This window comes from Protopterus annectens, chromosome 3.part1 (assembly GCF_019279795.1).
Source record: "Protopterus annectens isolate FY-2018-M chromosome 3.part1, PAN1.0, whole genome shotgun sequence".
Taxonomy (NCBI): Eukaryota; Metazoa; Chordata; order Ceratodontiformes; family Protopteridae; genus Protopterus; species Protopterus annectens.
The window spans coordinates 1,852,147,285-1,852,163,001 of NC_056732.1; the positions used below are offsets into that span (position 1 = coordinate 1,852,147,285).

General features: G+C 40.7%; 1 protein-coding gene across 1 annotated transcript in view; it reads left to right on the top strand.

Moving 5' to 3' along the window:
• LOC122798762 (zinc finger protein 41-like) overlaps positions 1-15,717 on the top strand; it is a 139,521-nt gene that overhangs the window by 26,717 nt on the left and 97,087 nt on the right. Inside the window, exon 2 of the mRNA XM_044067870.1 lies at positions 3,619-3,745. Within this exon, the coding sequence (XP_043923805.1) occupies positions 3,619-3,745 (127 nt within the window). The remainder of the gene's footprint in view (positions 1-3,618; positions 3,746-15,717) is intronic.

Below are 15,717 nucleotides of genomic sequence, written 5' to 3' on the forward strand. Positions count from 1 at the left end.
AGATAGAATTCTTACAGAAATATAAAGAAAAAGTATATAGTTAAATGTAGATAGAGAGCATTTGTCAAGGAGAAATCAGCTAACTATTAAACATAATAAGATTTTCTTACATTAAGATAAGTGAGGTTGTTTACACTATGTTCATAGTTTAATACAGCTGCTATTTGCAACAAAAACTTGAGGCAGTTACCACTGCTTAAGGTAAGTGGAGAGAAAGAGGGGAGGGGAGGCAGTTACCACTGCTTAAGGTAAGTGGAGAGAAAGAGGGGAGGGGAGGCAGTGTAGGGAAAATGTCAAAAGCGAGAGCAGACAAATTAGAAAGGGTAACAGCAACGGCAAAGCCAGAGTGTTTTAAGATGTTGCTTGAGCCTTTTTTAAAGAGCGGGAGGGAGGGAAGTGCAGTTAGATCTACAGACAAATTAGATAGGGTAACAGCATGGGCAAAGCCAATGTGTTTTAATATGTAGCTTCAGCCTTCCTTTAAAGAGCGGGAAGGAGGGAAGTGCAGTTAGATCTACAGACAAATTAGAAGGGGTAACAGCAAGGGCAAAGCCAGAGTGGTTTAAGATGTTGCTTGAGCCTTTTTTTTTTTTTTTTTCAAGATCGGGAAGGAGGGAAGTGCACTTAGATCTACAGATAAATTAGATAGGGTAACAGCAAGGGCAAAGCCAATGTGTTTTAAAATGTTGCTTGAGCCTTTTTTTAAAGAGCGGAAAGGAGGGAAGTGCAGTTATATCTGATGGCAACATGTTCCAATGTTTTCCAGCAGTATTTGAAAACAAGGAATCACCTGCCAAGTTATTAGACTTGCTAATGCTAGCTAGGAGTTTAGTGGAAGAGCGTAAGAAATTGAGGTTTGTATAGGGGGTAATAAGGTTAGAGAGTATTGGTGTGTTGTTAGGTTGGTAGAAAATCTTATGAACAAAAGTAAGTTGGGAAAGTAGCAAGATGTTTTGTAGTTCAAGCCAGTCTAGCTGCTGTAGGTTCAGACAATGATGAGTTCTAAAGGGGTTTCCAGTGGCAAATTTGGCAATATTATTATAGGAGTTAGCTAGTTTAGTAAGATTATTTTTCTTTAGGTTAGTAAATATGGGGGAAGCATAGAGAAGAGTGGAGACTAGATGGGAGTGGGCAATGGTAGTTCTGGCTATAGGGGTTAAGAAGGGTTTTATTTTATACAGGGAGCCCAATTTTCTATTTACACTTTTTATGGTGTTGTTTATATGATTGTCAAATGCTAGGTTGTTGTCAATTATGACTCCTAATAGTTTGGTGGTAGAGTCAGGGTTTATAATGGTGCCATTATTTGACTTGATAGAGAAATTGATTGGGGGGGACTTACTGTTAGGTGAGAAGAGTAAGAGCTTGTTTTTTTTTACATTCAAAAGGAGGCAACGTTTTAAGAAACATTCCTCGACTAAGTTAAATACTGTCTGGGTTAGGGATTGTAGTTCAGATATGGAGTTGGCAGTACATATGAGTGTGGAGTCATATGCATACTGTATACAGGTAGCTTGAGGGATTTCTAAGTGAAGGTTGTTGATGAACACTGAGAATAGAAGTGGACCAAGAATAGAGCCCTGAGAGACTCCAAGGGAGACTGGCAGGTGGGGAGATAGTTTATTCTCCCAGAGGACTGCTTGTTGCCTATTGTTAAGGTAGGACTTAAACCAGAGAACAGCCTTGGAGTCAAGAGCAAGGAATTCAAGAGTTTTTAGGAGTATGGGGTGGTTGACCATGTCAAAGGCTTTTGACAGATCAATAAAGTGTGCTGATGAGAGGATGTTGTTATTTCGTTTTTTATTGATGGAGTCGGTGAAGGATAGGAGGGCTGTGGTGGTACTATGAAATGGCCTAAACCATGCTGACAGTTAACTAGTTTGTTGGTTGGATAAAGTGGGTAATTAGTTGCTGGTGATTGCATTTTTCCATAATTTTTGCTAATGGTGATGAGAGCAATAGGCCCATAGTTGGAATAATCATTGGATTTGCCACCTTTATGTAAAGGAATAATGTGGGAGATTTTCCAGATATCCAGGACAATTCCTTCATTTATACTTCTGTTTATAATGATGTATACAGGATAAGCAACTGCTTTAGCTGCTTGTTGCAGGTATTTAGATGGTAGTTGGTCAGCAGAGGGGGTACATGGCTTAAGTTTCTGTATAAGTTTTTGGATGTATGAGGTCACAACAGGTTGTAATTGGAATGAGGGGAGGATATCAGGTAAAGAGGTTGGGAGATTAGAGTAGTTTGTGGAAAGTTGACAGGCTAGAGAGTTTATGGTGTCTGTGAAAAAGGTGTTAAAGGTATTGGCGGTTTGAAGGGAGGTATTGTTTTCAGCTCCTACAGGAGGTGGTGTGCTGGAGTGCCCTGGGTGTAAGAGTTTATTAATGCTAGACCAGAACTTCTGTGGATTGTTATGATGAGATTGCTGTAGTTTACAGTAGTAGTTTTTTGTCAGTAAGTATAGATTTTTTGTAGTATTTCTTAGCTGTCTAAATGTTTGATGGTCTAAGATATTTTTGGATGCTCTCTACTTGGCCCATGATTTATTCCTGAGCAATATGAGTTGTCTAGTTTCTTTTGAAAGCCAGGGGGCAGGTTTGGACTTAATTCTGATAGATTGTTTGGGAGCATACTTGTCAAGGATAGTTAAGAATTTAGAGTTAAAATATTTCATGGCCTCCTCAAGAGGGAGAGATTTTAGAGGGTACCAGTTGCAGGCATTAAGTTCATTTTGGAATAAGACAAGGTTAAAGTGTTTGTTGGTTCGAGAGATCTTGTAAGTAGGGGTGTTAGGGATATCATTCCTTTGTCTTATAATGTAAGTTAACATATGGTCACTTAAGTCATCAGGAAGAGTACCTACCTTATATATTTGTTTTTGTTTGTTAATAAGTATCCAATCTAAGATGCTCTCTTTTTTGTTAGGTTTGTTAAGTCTAGTAGTGGTGGTAACTGTTTGGCTAAAGCCATGAAGATTAATATGTGACGTGGGGTTATCTGTGTTTACACATTTCCAGTCAGTGTTAAAGTCACCTAGTATAATAGTTTCTTGTGGGTAGGAAGTTGATATCCAGTTTAGAATGTCTTCTATTGCAGTGATATTATTGTCAGGGGGTAAGTAGATGCAGATAATGTACAGGGCTTTGGAAGTGTTTAGTTGAAGTCAGGAGATAAGTACTTCAGCCTTACTATCTTGAGGTGGGTTATAAGCTAATGAGGTGATCTGTAGTGTGGATTTATATAGTAGTGCTACTCCCCCACACCTTCGTAACAGTTTTATTGGTCACTGTCCCTTATCCATTTTATAAATGCACATTTGTTACAGAAATTTCAGCATGTCTTGTATTGATTTCTTTACTTGTATAAAAATTGTTATACTGGGAGTAAATGAGAATATCTGATTGTTCTTGTCGTAAACCCACTCCTGAATCTGCATTTTCATAAAAATGTCACTGAAGAGGAAGAAAGGAAATTAATTAATTTTAGCAATTTGGCAACCAGGACATCTTAATCAGTTCTGACACAGTTGTTAAAATGCTTGATGAAACAAAGTAATTTCATCAGTTTATACAGAGAACTGCAGAACAAGTAAATTGTTTGTGTTTTCAGGTCCCAGAAAGTTTTGAAGATGTTGCTGTTGAATTTTCAAGGGAGGAGTGGGAGATGCTGAGTGAAAAGGAGAAGAAGCTACACCAGGAAGTGATGGTGCAGAACTTCGATCACATGATAGATGTCGGTAAGGAATTCTCAGAGTCGCATCTTTATACAGATTCAGATATTATTCATATATCTCTGCAGTGTTCTGCAGCATTCACGTTATTCATATTTCTTTGTGGTATAGTATTAAGTCATAAATGGTAAACCGGTATACTTTCCAAGGGATTCTTTTAGTAACATGATAATGCAGTGAACCATTTTTCAAGATTACACAGGCAAGACACCATTCTTAGAGCTGCACCCTTTCTTGATGAGGTACATATACAAGTAAGAATATTGTGCATGTTGAAATCATAAAATCAGTACAAGGATTTGCTGAAATTTTGGTTTGGTTCTGAGCATTAAAATTCTGTATGCTTCTTGAATCTTATCTGCTTTTTTTTTCCACTGTTGTATATTTAAGCAATGGGTGTGGGTAATGGTGGATTTACCCACAATTGGTGTGGTTTGGTCATGTGGGTAAAGCCAGAGTGACCAAACAAAGCCAACTGTGGATAAATCCAGCATTGCCCCCACCCAGCCATGGGTTATTGCTATTATACAATGACATTATTTAAGAAAAAAATACTGACTTTTCTTAAATAATGTCATTGTATAGTGCCTCTGTGCTACCCTTCTGCAGGTATCCTGGGACATTTCTGATGTACTGTGCATACATAAGGGTCCTGTTCCCACACTTACACAGTACATCAATGCTGTGCAGAGGTAGCAATGGAGAAAGGAAGATCTCCGTTCCCTTTTTTTAAGCTATCTCGCTATGTTAAACAAGTTTAACATAGTGATATATCTTTAAAAAAAACAGCAGAGGAAGGAAGATCTCTGTTGCTTTTTTTTAACGATATCTCGCTATCTTAAACATATAACATAGCAAGATTAAAGCAACAAAGATCTTCCTTTCTCCATTGCTACCTGTGCACACACACACACACACACAAAAAAAAATCCGGAGATATATTAACGGAAAACGTACGGGTGACTGGACCTTTTTCCGTAAGTATATGCCAGATTTACAATGGGCACGCTGGTTGGGCTGGCCAATCAGCATGCTCGTTTTTGAATGTTTATGGCCAGTCATTGTATAATTGTTATTTTTTTATTCATAATTGCTTTTAATTCCTTTGCTGGAAATTACAGCTGGTAAGCAAATATTCATTTTGAGTGTAGTACAAAGCAGATATCATGCACTGTAAGTAACACAATACTCAATAATAATATTCATTACTTAAATCTTATTGCTGTAATGCTTCAATATGACTCCCACATTGTTATGGCACCCTATACTGTTGACCCCAATTTTCTGTATTTTTAAATTAAAAATAAGATTCCATTTTTTAATGAATAAATAAATAAATAAATCAATAACTCCTCCAGCTCAGAATTAATTTAGGTTAAAATGTTTTGCTAGTGCAATTAATCCTCTAGTCAAATATTTACCATGAACTAATAACTGCAAAATAACCAGTGAAATAGAGACTGCATGTGGCCATTTATTAACTTACAGTTGTTTTCATTTGTACTGTAATGTAATTTATGTAAGCTTTAAATATACTGCTGACTAAGCTACAGGGAATTGCATGTCATGTGGTGCACAGTTTTTTCTAGAAGGCAGTCAGATTAAATACCTCATGGAGGCTTAAACTCAATGAAAGTGTTTGTGTTGCTAGTTTATTATAACAAACATTTGCATGTCATTGGGTTTTATTCCTTTACTAAGTATCTGCATTACTTTTCCAGTACTGACATTACATTGCAGCATGGGGAGTACTACACTCCTGGGTGTGCCATCCTTCGAATGACAAGTTAAACTGAGGCTCCATCTGCCTGAGTTGGTGGTAGGACAGCTGGATGTAAAACACCCCACAGTACTTATCAAAAGGAGAAGGACAAGTTCACCAGTGCCCTCCCCAAACTTCCCCTATTTAGTATGAACTACTACCTCAGGTCTCCCTTGAAAAGAGTCCATTGACCTAGTGGGACTAACCCAGCCAACAAAGTGTAATTAAATATATATATTGTCATGACTGGAGAAATGTATTTGCAGTTAAGCATTTGTGGTTGGAAGTTCAATGCACAGTTAAGATAATCTTGTAACGTATCAGAAAACTGGAAGTTTGGAAACAGAAATTTGATTTATTCATTATGGCAAGCTAAATAGTAAGTCTGAAAATATGCAATGTGCCAGATTTCTGGATTTCACCATAGGAGAAGCCTTGAAGGTATTTATCTATTAATTTTAACAAAGAAGAGGAAACACAGTAGCAATTACAGAAAAGTTTGGGAATTCTTGAAAAACTCAAAATAATTTGCCATTTATTCTTTATAAGGGCACAAGGTGCTGGCTATGTAGATGGTTAGTATATGTGGTTTTTTGTTCCAGGTGGTTATCCTTTTTAGTGCTGGCTGTGTCTTTGGCTATTTCTTGGTAGCAGTTATTTTGTAGGTGGGTGTAGATTTCAATGGGAAGTACATTTTAAGAAGTTGTATAGGTGTTTTATTTTCCCAACACTTAGTGCTGACCTATGGCAACTGCTACCCTGATTGTATTCAAATCTATAACTTAATGCTTTCCAGTACGTCCTTTAATTAACTACCTGTGTCAGTTATTGTATTGTTGATGGTTGCCTCCCCAGTATGTCCTTTAATTAACTAGCTGTATTCATTATTGTACTGTTGATATTTGCCTCTCCAGTATGCCCTTTAATTAACTAGCTGTATCAGTTATTGTACTGTTGATGGTTGCCTCCCCAGTATGTCCTTTAATTAACTAGCTGTATTCATTATTGTACTGTTGATATTTGCCTCTCCAGTATGCCCTTTAATTAACTAGCTGTATCAGTTACTGTACTGTTCATAGGTTCATAGGTAGATACTAGGCTATCTGACCTAGGGCATTTATAAGCCTAGCCAGAGTGTATTTGGCTTCCGCCTCCCTATTAGATTAGCCTACTGTGCCTCTGTAAAGTAGGTCACAGAAGGTACCCTTTTAAGATTAGTTTACTGTGCCTCTGTCTAGCAGGGACACTGGGGAGATCCCAGGGGTGAATATGCGATTTTCCATCCACGCGTCCAAATTTCGCTTGAAGAGGATCAGCAAGGGGCTATGTCTAACATGAATTGGGATTCTATTCAAGAGTGAGGGGAGCCTCTGGGAAATGAATCTGTCCCTCCAGCATGTCCTATTTATTTTTGTGCTGAGGTTTAGGTCCCTGGAGCGTGTAGCTCTAAGGGACTTGGATTTTTTGAGGTGGAGCATGTCCATTAATTCTGGGTTTGACATGGCTTTGTACGTCAGGCATAGATCGCCTCTGAGTAGGCGGTAAGCAACTGAGTAGAGCTGGAGTTTCTTTAGTCGAGCTGCATAGGACATCTGTTTGTAGCCCATGATCCTCTTGGTGAGGTACTTTTAGGGTCTCTCCAGTTGCTGCAGGTGTCGGGTAAGGTACATCCCAAAGGGGCATTGTATTCAATTATGGGCCTGATGAGTGACGAGTAGAGGGGCACAATGACCTCTCTTGATCTAGATGCGAACCCTTTTGTGATAAGGTGGGCTATATAGAAGGTCTTTCTAACCACTTTGGCAACGTGATTATCAAAGGAGAGATTACTATCTACGTTGGTCCCCAAATCTCTAATTACTTCTTCCGTGCCAATGGATTACCACCAATGTGGTAATTTGTGGGCACCTTGTTTTTCCCAAAGGGGATGACTATGCACTTTTAGCATTTAGCTTGAGGCGTGGCTCTGGCACCAAGCATCCGTCTCTGTGAGACCCTTTTGGAGGATGCTTGTGTCAGCTGGAGATTCGATTATGGCCCCTAGTTTGCAGTCATCTGCGAACTTTGTCAGCCATAATCCCCCTGTGTTAGCCTGAACCTCAGAGAAGTATATACCGAACAAGAGAGGTCCCAGAACTGAGCCCTGTGGGACGCCACTTGTAATTGGTTTGGATTCGGACATGGCACCTGCGATTCTGACCATGTGGGTTCTATCTCTGAGCCAGTTTGCAACCCATCTTGTGATATAGGGGTTGATATTTAAGCTGGTAAGCTTATTTATGATACCCGAGTGGGGTATTGTGTCGAAGGCTTTTGCGAGGTCCAGGTAGGCTGTGTGGACTACCTTGCCCTCATCTATGGCTTTTGTAACTGTTTCAAAGAAATCAACTAGGTTTAAGAGGCAAGATCTGGCCTTAACAAAGCCAAATTGGGTAGGGTCCAGTGTCTAGAGGCTCCCAATGTCTTTGTTTATGAGTTCCATGATAATACGCTCCATAGCTTTACAGACCAGACTAGTCAGGCTTATGGGGCGATAGTTTCCGGGGTCCGTTGTGGCACCACCTTTGTGGAGTGGGACCACTGTAGCTGTATACCATTCTTTGGGTACATATCCTGTAGTAAGGCTAAGTTTGAACAGTGACTTAATGTGAGGGTTCAGTTCTTCTTGGAGCTCATGTAAGACACAGCCTGGGACACAGTCCGGTCCCATAGATGCTGTGTTTTTTGCTTTGGAGAGGGCAGCTTTCACCTGTGCATCTGTGATGTCAGGGAGGTTACATTCAGTTGGGATAGGCATTTGCTCCTTTGGGGGGGAAGGGGGGAGAAGTCTGCGCTGAATCTGTCTGCCAGGATGTTGGCTATGTCTGTAGGTTCGGTATATTTTGTACCGTTATGCAACAATTCAGAGCATATCTGGGAGTTTACGCCCATGTTCCTGACATAATTAAATAAGGCCTTGTGATTATCTTTAGTGTCTAGGGCAATTTTTCTTTCGAAACTAGCCTTTGATGATTTTTTGATGGATCGAAGTTTCTTGCTAATACTGATCAGAGATGCCTTCCCTTTTTGGGATTTTGCTCTGTCATCTAGTAGCTTCCTCCTTCTGTTGTATAGCTTATTTATGGCCGGGGTCCACCAGACCGGTCTCCTGTTTTTGGAGGAGTGAGTTTTGGTTTTATTTGGGATAGCACGATCCATGCATTCCTGCAGGTGCTCATAGAATGCATTTGTAAAGGATTCTGCGGATTGGGCTGTATTATCCTCTGGCCCAGGGGCTTTGAAGGATTCCACCTCAGTCTTGAGAAGTGCAAAGTTGGCTTTTGAGAAATTCTTTACAGTGATTTCCTTGACTGGGGGTGGGGGCGGGATATGGATGTCCAGGGAAATTTGTTTATGGTCTGATCTTACCAATGAGGGGTTTACCTCTGGTGTGGAACATAGAGTCCCCATGTTGGTGATGACCAGGTCCAATATGTTGTTCCCTCTTGTTGGAGTGGTGACCAGTTGTTCCATTGCGTTAGAGTTTATAAATTCAAGGAACCGTTGGGCGAGGGTGTTTGGGCTTGAGTAGTTTTCCCAGTCAATGTTTGGGTAGTTGAAGTCACCCAATAACATAGTGTTTGGAGAGACCTTCATATTCTCCAGTGTTCTCAGGAATGCCAAGTGGGGTTCCTGTAATAGGGAGGGTGTTCTGTAGCAGGCTACAAACTGAAAGGCAGTTTTGCCCGCTGTTAGTTGCACATGGATGGCTTCCGATGCTTCATGCAGTGCCACTAACCTGGAGATGTAGGTATCTTTGATGAATATAGATAATCCACCTCCTTTTGTGCTTCGGTCCGAGTTTTGGTGCCAAAACGCATGGTATGAGTTATAACCTGGTAGTGCTGGGGTGCTCTCAGGAGCCTTGAACCAGGTTTCTGTTACTGCACAGACATCGATTTTCTCCATACTGAGGGGAGCCTCGAGTGCGTGCATCTTGAGGTTTAGACTTCTGGCATTGAGTAGCATTACCTTTAGTTTTTTTATCCTTGGGTTGTCTATGGAGGTGGGTTTGTCCTTTGAGCCTTGCCTAAAAAAGGCACTATGGGGTGGCAAGAGCCTTGGCCAGTATACGAAAGCCTAAGGGTGACAGGTGCAAGCCGTCCCTAGCGAAGCAATGTGGCTTGTTGAGCATGTCATCCCAGGCTGACAGACACTGGATCCCCTTTGAATGGCACCAATACTTTAGCCAACTGTTGAAACTGATCATTTTGTCTTTATACTGTGGCATCATTCTTGGTGAGGGCAAAATGCTACTCAAGGTCAGGGTCATACCAGCCTGGGCTACATGGTCAGAGAGCTCCTCTATGTCTCTTTTCATGTAGTCCAGGGAGGTACGTCTCGGGTCATTCACACCAGCATGGACAATGACAGAGTCATACTTGTACTTGACTTGGAGTGACCTGAGTGCTTGCGTAATGTGGCGGGTCCTGGCACCCAACAGGCAGCTTACAGTGACCTTCTCCTTGTTCAGTCTGGTGAGCGGGACGTCAGTGTGCCGGACAATAGAGTCCCCTATAACAAGTGTATTTGGTGTGTTGTTTGGCCTTAAGGGCTGTGGTTGTGAGGCACACTGATTTTGTGAGATATGTGATTCATGGGTATTGTTGAGGGGTGGCTGTTGCTTGGATATCTGCTTAGGAGCTCTTTGCTGTTTAGGCAGATTTTTATTTAGAGCCTCCAAGTATGTTTTTGTGTGTTTATGTGTTGGGTATGCAGATGCAATAGATCTGTGTGAGACTGGATTTGTGGTGTGGGTGGTTACCTTTTCCTCCTGACTGACTGTGCCAGTCTTGGGTTGAGAGAGCTCTGCCTCCAGTTTGGCTGTGTAACTGCATCTCTCACATGTATTAGAGTTTGCTGGAAGGAGGAGAGGGTTGTCTGTGTACATAAGGCAATTGTAACATTGCCTCAAAATTTCCAGATTCACCAGCTGGACTGGAGAGTAGCCTTGAAACTGACCCTTGGACATACCAGATTAGTATAGGGAACTGTTTTTTAGTGATCAGATGATTAGGAAAGGGAACTGATTTTTCACTTGATCAGGAAGGAGCAATCGGGAGTCTAATACTTATGAGAAGTCAAGGAGGGTGTAGTGCTTTAGTTAGTTAGTGTTTCCTTATAAGAGCTGAGCAAGTGCAGAGCTTTAGAAAGAGAATAGAGTGATTACTTTGAGAGTTTGAACAGTTCTAAGGCAAAAAGTGAAGAGCAGACTTTGTGGAGCCTGGAATAGTTTAAACCTGTTTAGGCGGCACTGCCCGACGCTGCTCAGTGAGCAAAACCACGCAAAAAGGGAGTTGTAGGGTTTTAAGAGAGAGAGATCAAGGAGTTTAGAATTGACCCAAAATGGCCAATAAAACTACAGCTTCTAGGCAGTAACCACTCCTACAGGGACAGGCAGGCTGTTCAGTGTTAACCACTGCCACTGGTGAACACAGAGACTTCCCTTTAGCCCAAGCAAGCACTGGCCTTCTAGAAACTTCCAAACAGTTCAGAACAGCAAATCTGTAACTGAACTTTCTTAACTTTCAGAAAGTGGGAAAAAAGCAAGATTTTTGTTTTTTTTTTTTGTTGTAGTTTAAAGGTAGCAGAGATACACAAGCAGCAAAATAATCACAACAGTGCAATAAATGACCCCACACTTGAGTGCTAGGCCAAAATCTGGTAAAATGCAGTTTTTAGAGAAAAAAACGATTTTAAATTACGTGCAACACAGGAAATGCAGTAAACAGGCTCTAGATGTGTTCCAAGTACTGTTACTATTACAGATATAAACTTTAGCAAACCGGAAAATGCCAATATGTTGCCTCTCCAATCTGTCCTTTAATTAACTTACTGTATCAGTTATTGCACTGGTGATAGTTGCTTGATGACAAGAAAGAGCAGTTTTAGTTTATATATTTTTGATAAATAATAAACTTTGAGGTAAAAAAGCTCCACTTTATTTAGTAATAAGACACAGAAGTATAAACATCTTACATATTAAACTAAAAACAGAACCGTATGGAAAACCAAACACCTCATTTATATAAAAGTTAAGCGCTTTCATCTCCATGTGACAAAGGCCAGTGGAATGGTGAGGTATTGTGGTTACTGTTACAAAACAAGATATGATTTGCATTTGTACTGATTTCACAAGGTCTGAGTACATTTGTTAAAAGAACATTGTTTACATGATCTCAACAGTGCCACATGCCTAGTCATTTTAAGGACTAGATGTAAACCAAGGTTTCTGTCAAAGCTCATTCAAAAAAGATCTTCAACTTCTGTACAGTTCATTCTCCATTAGGAACTCCTTAAAGGTGTTGTAACCACAGCTGATGATCTGTAAATGTGTAGACTTGGATAAAAAAGAGCATGGCAAGAAATGCATAAAGTGTCTGAATAAAATAAGGCACCATCATTTCAAGTTACATATTAGAAACTGTAAAATATGTGTGATAAGTCTGAAAGATATAGATCATACTCTGACATAGTCTGAGGACTGATGTACAAATGGCAAATCCAGAAGACAAGCAGGCATCACACAAATTTCTATGAAATCTGTAATTCAACAAAGAGGTCAGATGAAAAGTTGTTAAGAATGTATTCATCCCTAGGCATGAATATGCTGCCCTGATTACCACCTTACAATCCACCTATAAAACAACTGGAATTCAAATATCAGTAAACATCATATGCAGATTCATTAACCATAGTTAGAGTATTGCTGTCTTACATTACAAAAGGCTAACTGCCTATGAGTCACAGGAAGATCTACTTTTCCCCATTAACTTGTCCACCATTTAGACAAGTCACCAGTGAGAAGAGTTTCAGTTCAACATACCAGCTAACTGGAATCTTTTCCCAATGAAAGTCAGACAGATTATAGATTACAAGTAGTTTCAGAATAACTAACAGAATGCCTACAAATCACATGCAAATGTTCATGCTGTAGAGGCAAGGACAAGTCCCGTCTACTCCCTTACTACATGTGATTTCACAAGTAGAAATATCGTTTGTCCCATCTAATATGTAATGCCTAAGGATTTTCCCCTCCTTTTGAGGAGGTTGTAAATAGTTTACAGTGTCATACTCACTTGGGGGACTGGGAAAAAGTTGTGAGAGATAAAACAAAAAGCCCTCAGTACTACATTATTTTCTAGTGCCTTGGGTAGCCAAGTGATTATAAATAATTTAATTTTCTATTCCAGTACTCCATTGAATCATATCTGAAGACAGATTACTTCCACTTCATAAATATGTGCATCTTATTTAGACTGTTAACTGTAAAATAGCTGTCATTGTACTTTAGAACATGAATGTGATACTGTTTCAAATTGATTTTTCGGTATTATTGCTGTTTCTCTGAATGTAGCTAAATTTGAAATTGTTATTTATTTATTTATTTATCATTTGTTGACTGGGAAAGTCCGACTAGGTTCCAAAGAGCCGGTTTTCAGTGGAGGCCAAGGGAGAAATGCTCCAGATGCATGTCTTTGGAATGTGGGAGGAAACCGGAGTACCTGGAGGAAACCCACGCGAACACAGGGAGAACATGTAAACTCCACACAGAAGGCACCCCAGCCGAGAATTGAACCGGTGAACCTCTTGCTGTGAGGCAACAACGTTAACCGCTGCACCACTGCACCGTTATGAATATGATTGTTTGTTTGGTTGTTTGTGTCTTTCGGCTTTTCCCGGTTAGGGGTCGCCACAGCGGAACTCCGGTCCGCTAATGATTGGTAGTGGATTTTTACGTACCGGGTTACCAGCCCTGATGCACAACCTTCAATGAAGGCACGCCCCATTCACGTATGCCTCCACACAGAAGACGCTCTAGCTGAGAATCGAAAGGGACAACATCTTGCTATGAGGAGACAACGCTACCGCAGCACCACCACCGCAATACCAACTTTTATGTAGGTATTTTACATACTTCAGTGAAGTTTTACTATCTTACAATTTCAACTTATGTGAAACCAGTGCTTACCTACTTTAAAATACTATAACCAGAACATTCAGCATAAGTGAGATCTTGATTGCTGCTGCGGTTCTATTAATCTTGGGGGGAATTTAATAAAGACTACACATTTTTTTCTTTGTAGGCATCCAACTGTGCTGCTTACATGGATGCAAGCATTTTTTAGATTCAAAAGGGGCTGCTGAGTGGCACACATGCACACACCAACATGGAAAGTTCCATGGCATGCAAATCGCCTCATAATCAGGTGAATCTCATGCAAGTGAGGCAGGTAGAGTGATCCTGCAAGCAGATAGGCACGTCTTCAGACCCAGTGTCAGTGTCTGTAGTGTACAATGAAAACTTACACGTATAGGAGTGTAGACAGACAAAAGGGGGTGTAAAAATGTAGATATATGGACAGAGATGGCATACCACATACAGGTATGAGTGAAACTACCCTCCTGTGTGTCTGAAAAATTAAAGGAAATAGATTTAATTAAAAAAAAATTTTTAATATTTTGAGCACATTTGCATGGCTTACCGCAGTGTCCAAACATGCTTTATAGATAAAAAAAAAATTGTAAAAATAATATTATGTGACAGAAATTTATTGTAGGACCTTGCGTGGAGTCCCTACAATGGTGCTTTGGTGCTGTTGCTAATGTGGTAGGGCTATGAAGTGTGTAGTTTCCAGGCTGTGAGCCTGGATCACTATGCAAATGAGGTGGAGTTACTGAATAGCATAAAGGGGTAATTGCATCCACATATCCCCCTCATGTAGACATAGACTCATGTTGCTGTTTACATAGGAGGTAGCTGACATCAGAGGAGGGTATGTCCACTGACTACTAATCTTATTTCAGCTTAGCTGCACCTGTTTGCATGGTGTGCCACCATGCTGAGTGTGTCCTTTCATGAGGGTGTGTACATTAATTTCTAAGCTTCGTTTAGCTAAGGGGCATGTGTTTAGGTGGAGCACTGCCATGCTGCATGTGGAAGTCTGGGGGGGGGGGGTTGTACACCAAGTGCTAAGCTTTGTTTGTCTACAGGGCATGTGCTTGCTTGGTGCATAGCTGAGTGTGTCTAAAAAGCCAATGACATTTATTAGTTTTGACCCCTGTTTAACTTAAAATAGGGCCATTAAATTATGTTAATTATATACTAGGCAGGTGGAATGCATCATAAGTAGGGCCATTAAATGATGTTAATTATATACTGGGGAGGTGGAATGCATCATTGTTAGTCAATCACACATTCTGCACCTACAGCAGAGCTCTATAAACTATGCATACACCCTACAATCTGATTTTTCCCCAGTGCTCTGGATTATTGAAGTACAGACTTGGGAATTCTAACTGATGGAATGCTAGGGACTGCTGCAGGTCTGCTACATCTGTGTGTGCTAGATGCCAAAGTAAATGTTGCTGCTGTTGCTGACAATAGGCCTAGATAGAGAAGGAGAAGATTGTTCACGCCCAGGGTAACCTTCCAGGAGCTGCATGAGCTGGAGATTGTAGAGGGTTACAGGGTAGACAGGGACATAACTACAAGAACTCACTGAGCTCCGCCGCCCTCAACTCAGACTCAAAGCCATCAGAAGGAAACCAATCCCATTGGAAATAAAGGTATGTGTAGCACTTAGGATGCTAGCTACAGATGCTTTCCAAAGACCAACTGGAGACATGATGGGGGTCTCACAGGCATCAGCATCCAGAGTACTCCACCTGTTCCTGGATGCCATGCTACCACATGCCAGTGAGCACATTTCTTTTTCCCTTACCCATGAGCAAGGGGCAGCAATATGCAACACCTACCATGTAGCGCACTAACCTGAGGTACTGGGTTCCATAGATTGCACTCATGTATACATCAAGGCAACACCCAGTGAGGAGGGTAGAATCTAAGTCAACCACAAGGGGTACCACTTTATCAACTGACAGATTATGTACAATGCCCAGAGAATTATCATGAATGTGTGTGCTAGCAGCCCTGGCAGTTATCATGACTCCCATATCTGGCATGCATCACAGCTGTACCAGATGTTTGCTAGGGGGGACATCCCACATGGCCATTTACTGCAGGATGCTGGCTATGCATTGGAATTGTGGATGATGACACCCATCAGAAATGCACACACACCCATGGAAGAATGCCATAATGAGGCACACACACAAACTAGAAACATCATAGAATGTGTGTTTGTGCTTCTGAAGTCATACTTGTGGTGCCTCG